The sequence below is a fragment of the Cryptomeria japonica genome, chromosome 7 (assembly GCF_030272615.1).
Source record: "Cryptomeria japonica chromosome 7, Sugi_1.0, whole genome shotgun sequence".
NCBI lineage: Eukaryota > Viridiplantae > Streptophyta > Pinopsida > Cupressales > Cupressaceae > Cryptomeria > Cryptomeria japonica.
The window spans coordinates 675,940,278-675,946,610 of NC_081411.1; the positions used below are offsets into that span (position 1 = coordinate 675,940,278).

Here is a 6,333-nt window from a genome sequence, read left to right on the forward strand (position 1 = left end):
GTCATTTTGATGCTGAAAACATAGGGCTTCTATTTCACAAGACCAATCAATGGATTTGTGTGACTAATGTCATCCTCTGATTGAGTTTAGCTTAAGGAAATTTTTGGCTTGTCATGTATATTTTGTCTTTTGAATTGTTTATTTTTTCTTGTTATCATTTTAGGATTGGTCAGTTTTACTATACTATATTTGCTCAATGAATTGTTTTGGGCATAAAAAGTTTTGAGAAGACTAGATTTTTCACATATGTCAAGGATGTGATATGGAACTTTTTTCATATTTGATTTCAATTATCACCATCTTTAATTACAAATTTGTCAAATAAATGAATTTGTAAGGTTTCACGTTATTCTTCATATTTTATTTTTATTTTAAATTTGTTCATCACTTTGAATATTCTTAGAAGTTTTATTCTAGAAGCATTCAAATGATGCTCAAATAATTAAAACAATTTTTAAATATATTCATAATTCAAACATTACAAATTTTAACATGTACCGATTCATATGCTATAAAACATATCCATTCCAAAGTAAATTCAATTTATATATTTTCTCACAACAAATATAATCTTAATTCTAAAATATTAGAAAGAAATAGTACATAACATTTTTACAAAGAGAATCTTTCTCTTTGTTTTTTTGTATTGAACAAAAATTCTCTATTTGTTTGCCCATTCATCTTTTATATCCCTTTAATATCCCATTACTATTTTACTATATAATGATGTAAATTCATATCATTTATAACATCTTATTATTTATATCATTTTAGAGATTGAAAGATGTTGACAGTTACACAAAATTGATATTTATTAAAGTCCTACTTTATAAATAAAATGGACAATATTAACAATTTTCATTATATTTATTTAAAAGAGTATTTCCTACCCAGCAAAGCTAACCTTCTTACATTGTATAACATTTAGAAATTATTTGCATAGGATGCAACTATTTAATTAAAAAAAAGTGATTTAGAGCCTTGATAAGAAGATCAGGGGCACTAAGTTGTGGAAGATGGCCTTCAGTTGGTAGTAGCTCAACAAAAGTTTTCCCTCCAAGATGTGTTCTTAGATATTCTGAAACAAAAACTGGAGCTACAATATCTTTTTTACTCTGAATTATAACCACTGGAACTTTCACATGACTCAGAATTCCCCTATAATCACTCTCAAATACTTGTTTTGCTACAAAAACAGCAACCTTATGGTTCATAGCTAAAATAGTCTTCTTGAATTCTTCAACTGCACCAGGAAATTCAGCACCCACTGCCATGGGAGCAAATGTAGAAGCAAAACCAGTGTAATTTGATTTCATAAATTGGAGAAGTTGGTCAACGGCTGTTTGTTCAAAACCTCCTTGATAGCCAGGAGCATTCAAATACCTATCAAATAAAACAAAGAGTTAAAATTAATATAAACAGTTAAACAAAATCTTTGGAAACATGAAGAGGTGATATGATGATTAAAATCAACATTTTCTATATTTTTGGAAATATTTTGAACTGAATCTTGACCTTTATAACAGCATTCTCTATGTGGGTATGGGATTTAAACTCAGAAACAAAGGGAAAAGATTGATCTTATTTAAGAATAATAATGATATTAATGTTGGATTGATCCAGCAGTGTGATAATGACGTCGTGGTAATGTTAATGTTGTCATAAAGGTTAAAATCTCATGAAAAACAAAAAGAAAAAAAGAAAAAAGAGGAGAAAGCGAAAGACGCACAGAAGAGGATGAGGAAGTGCATTAAATATGCTTGTGCTTCACCATAAAAAAAAAAAAACAAATTAAATATTTACCTTGGAGAGCCTCCCAAGTATATCAGTTTTTCAAACAAACTTGGTTTTTTTATGGAAGCAATAGAACCAATCATGGCAGACATGGAATGACCCAAGTAAACACATTTATCAACCTTGAGCTCCTCCAGAATAAGCAAGAGATCATCAGCATAGCCATCATAGGACTTATATCTGCTATAATTGAACTTGGCGGGATTCACAGCTCCTGCAAATTGTAGATCAAATGATATGACCTTGACCTTCTTTTCTAAGAAAGGTAATATCTTGTGCCAGACTGATTGATCAGTTGCATATCCATGAGAAAGAACTACAGTGTTCTTCCCCTGTCCCATTATCTTCACATTTAACTCATCCAATAAGTCCTGATTAGATCCTCCTTCACAGTTTATGCTTCCTGCAAGACTAGAAAGAAATATGATTGAATGTAAACAATGTTGGTACAATTCATTCTATTGTTTTTGGATTTGATTGTGTGAGTATTTTTTGTATCAATGTTCTTGATTGAATTTGATTGCGTGGGTATTTTTTGTATCAATGTTTTGAATTAGATTTGATTGCACGAGTATTTTTTTATCAATATTTTGGATTACACTCTGTGATCCATCATCAAGATGATAAAAGTGTGATCCGAAATTTTAATAAATACAAACAATTAAAATGTAAAAATAAGATAAATTTTTTTATAAAAAGGAAATAGAGAAATCAATATGATAAGTTACTTACAGTAGAATTGTAGCTAAGAAGAATGCAGAAGAAGACATAGTGCACAAATAAGGTGTATTATCTTGCTCTCTGACTATGCTTCTCAATTCTATTCAAGAGATAAACATGAAGCAATGTTTTCAAACTTTACAATCAATCAGTGTGTATGAAAGAGTGTAAGGACGAGCTTTTATAGTTGTTACAGAAGTCTTTAAAACAATAAGTTATGCAGTAAATCAATGAGAACAAGTTTAGAAGGCAGAATTAAATAATCTTAGAGTTAGTCTACAGTTAGGTGTTGTTAGTATATGACAAATGTTCCTTAAAATTAGGGCATATGTTATGTCAATTCTATATTTAGTAATATACTGTCTGCAACTTAGTTTTACCAACTATATCATTCGAAACAAGAGGTGGTTAGTCGTTATTTAATGACTCTTGTTCTTGGGTCATCCATGACAATATCACATTTGTTATTTTCTGATAATACTGAAGTGACATTTGTAGTTGCAGTCCCCCATGACACTATCAGATTTCTTTTGTGGTTGTCATTTTCGCTTGGAAGTCATGCAATGAAATATTCCTTCATATTTAATTGCAATACAATATCTTCCATGTGTAACATTAAGCTGAGCTAATGCATGCAATAAACATATATGCTTCTAGTTCAAGCAAATTTTGCTCCATTTCTATGATAAGGATTGTTATTTTTGCTTCCCCACATATATACTTGTTTTAATGAATGAAATGACATAAACTATCATGAAGTATATGCGTTAATTTTGAAAACATTTTTTTTTTTTTTTTAAAATATAAATAAAATATCAAGAATCAATTCCTATTAAACAAAACATTCGTTTTGGTTTTTATTTTCATTATTATATAAAATTCAGTATTGTAATAGTGAATTTTGTACAATCATATCAATTAATATTCAATTGTTAATACATTTTGAGAAATTATCATAATATAATTATATATTCATAAATGACATGATTTTTGGTTGATTCTTTCTCCTTGGTCTTTATTCATTTATACACAAATTCCTATATATTTAACCCCACGTTATCCATAGCCTATATTTCTATACATCTCTCATTTGTTATGTACATTATTACACCCATCACCAAGCATTCATTATCTAGCTTGATTTTATCTTTTCTACATCTCAGTTGAACCCCACATGCATGAGAGAAATCCCAAGTGCATGCGACAAATCCCACACTTGGATATCTAACCTTTGAATGTTTAAATTTCAAATTAAAATTTTGGCTAGCTCTTGCTCATTTCACTAGCTATTGTGAATTGATGAAATACACCCTTGCATGATTTAATATTTTTGATTAAAAAAGCAACGTTAACTAGGGCGTTGACCCTTTACATAGCCAAAAGGCTATTAAAAATTAAACAAAATCTCAAAGACAACAAACAGATCAAGCAAGGGTACAAACCCCAAACAAACAAAGTCATACATGCCAAACAACTTGTCAAACTTGCAACAACCCAATCCATCTCAAGAGTGGGGAGAAACACCCAAAACTTGACGAAAAGGGGGTTGGGAAAAGGGGGCAGATTTTCCCTTCCGCCTGCGACAAAAAACCATCTAGGCAACACTGTCATTAGGAACATTAAAAGAAAAATCAAGCGGGGAGGACCCCACAGAGTTACTGTCATATTGTTGTTGCAGAACAACAATGAACTGTTGTTGTAGAACATCAACAAGAGAAGAATCAACAGGAGAAGAGCGAAGCTGTGGAGTAGGAGAAACAGATGTAGGAGCCAAAGGGGCAAAAGAGTCCATGACAACAGTAACATCAATAAAGGCTTCATCAGCAGTAAGGGGCACCTCATCTCGGGAGGAGACATCATCCTTCAAAGAGGAGTCAATAGAAATAGACTCAGAAGCATTAACCGTCAAATGATCTTCAGTAGCATCCTTCCACCAAGTAGCAACACCTTTGCGGTGAGAGAGAACAGTCTGAAGCTAATTGACCCGTTGATAAGAATTTTCAGCAGTGAAAGGGGAGGCCCTCATAATCCAACGATTGAGTCCATGGCCTATCTCCAACCATCAGAACCACATCCCTAGGGAGGGGCAGAGATATGTCAATATAAATTAACATACGAGTAAAGGTTGAATGGCCTATGGAAGTCATGGCATCATCAACCTTCAAGAAGCTGCCAATGGAGTTATCAATGGCCTCAAAACAAGAAGGCTCCTAGAAATGAAGGGGAAGATTAGGAAGGCGGACCCAAACCGAACGAACAATAAGAAGTTCAGTAAGGGGGTTGAAGGAAATTGTCCAGGGCTTAATCGAGAGTGAATGATCTCCCCAAGTCCATAACTTACATAAAACCAAATTGTAATCAATAGTAGTAGTAAAGGAAGAAATGAAAAAGCCTTTAGCACAAGGAAAAACCTCAATGCCATGAGCAACTAAAGGTTTCTAGGAATCACTCACCCAACGATGAAGGTCCGAAAGAGAAGGCCATAACCCGATAAATATGAAAACTAAAGCGCAACGTTGGTAAAACTCAACATTTTCCACAACCTCCTGGCCACAGACCATAACAGGGGAAGTCTTGGCACAAGAGGACGAATTCTCTTGTGGAGATGAGCAACAACTTTAGCCATGTGGGAAAAGCTACACCCAAGAGAAAAAGGAAGAGGTTTGGGAGCGGCAACACCAGCCCCAACCTCAACACCTACAATAGAAATAGAAGAAGGAGCTTCACCAGTAATAGCAACTAAAGGATGACCCCCCGGACCATCAACATCACCAATAGGAGTAGCAGTGTGAGGAGCTAAAGTAGCTGTAGCATGATTTAATGTTATGACCTTGTATTAAAACATATTTAATTACAATCATTTATTATCTACAAGAATTATTCTTTTATCATTACATTTAATGAAGAAGTGTGATAGGAACATTTCAATTGGACAACTAAGTAGAATCTAATTATCTTGCATCATCTTAGTACATCTGCATGATTGCTTGCTATTTGTTGATCCTTGACATTATCAGAAATTTGGTCATTTTGGGGGGTTGAACTAGGAGAACATGCCCCTTAGCATACACAAATCTCTCGAAAAGTATACAATAATTCCTTATACCAAAGTAGACAATAAAGAAGCTAGTGAATCAACCAATGAAAGTGCATAACCAACAAGATCAAATTTATGACTATCGAAGAAAATTTACATTTGCAAAAATGACCCAAAGCCATGAAATTCAACAAAAAAATGATACATGCCTATGCAAAATTTTAAAAAAGGAATTGAACATCTAGATTACTAGTGTTTAAGTATCGGATTGTTAGAGTTAGTCTCTACATTTAGAGTTATCTTTAACACCATTCTTACATGGCTAAGTACATATATCTATCACATTTAATTTACCTTCTCAACATTAAATTATGAACTATTTTATCCCACAACTATCATTAAATAATCTATGTTAGTCTATAAGCCTTATTTGTTTGCATCTTATTATATTAGCCTAGAGTATGCATTAGGATTTAAATGTAAGTTCTATTTTATTTTGATGAAGTAATCCATGCCTACATCCCCTATGGTTTGAACTTAGTGTTCTACAAGTTCATTAAATATAGAATATTTATCATGTATATTATTCTAATTTTATTACCCATTTTTAAATTTCCTAAGGTTTGAATTAGTTATGCTTGTTATTTCTTGATTAGGGTTTGCAATTACATAGTGGTATCATTCTTTATCCCATCTTTCCATCTTAGAATAATCTAACTTATGGATCCTTCTATGTAGTTATCCTTAGCTAATATTTATGCATAAATTTCATAGTTTGATAG

General features: G+C 32.4%; 1 protein-coding gene across 1 annotated transcript; it reads right to left on the minus strand.

Annotated features, from left to right (window-relative positions):
* Positions 1 to 882: 882 nt before the first annotated feature.
* On the minus strand, positions 883 to 2,672 carry LOC131040414 (strigolactone esterase D14). The gene is made up of 3 exons (XM_057973324.1): positions 2,527 to 2,672; positions 1,804 to 2,205; positions 883 to 1,383 (listed from the first exon to the last, which is right to left on the minus strand). The coding sequence occupies exons 1-3, from the start codon at positions 2,562 to 2,564 to the stop codon at positions 951 to 953; spliced, it is 873 nt and encodes a 290-aa protein (XP_057829307.1). The 5' UTR covers positions 2,565 to 2,672; the 3' UTR covers positions 883 to 950.
* Between the last annotated feature and the right edge of the window lie 3,661 nt (positions 2,673 to 6,333).

Bases quoted from the DNA above. Each gene is read 5' to 3' on its own strand.
- LOC131040414 (XM_057973324.1), bottom strand. From the start codon at position 2,564: ATGTCTTCTTCTGCATTCTTCTTAGCTACAATTCTACT. The intron at 2,206-2,526 runs GTAAGTAACTTA...ATTTCTTTCTAG, and splicing joins TTCTTAGCTACAATTCTACT to TCTTGCAGGAAGCATAAACT. The intron at 1,384-1,803 runs GTAAATATTTAA...TTTATTTGATAG, and splicing joins TACTTGGGAGGCTCTCCAAG to GTATTTGAATGCTCCTGGCT.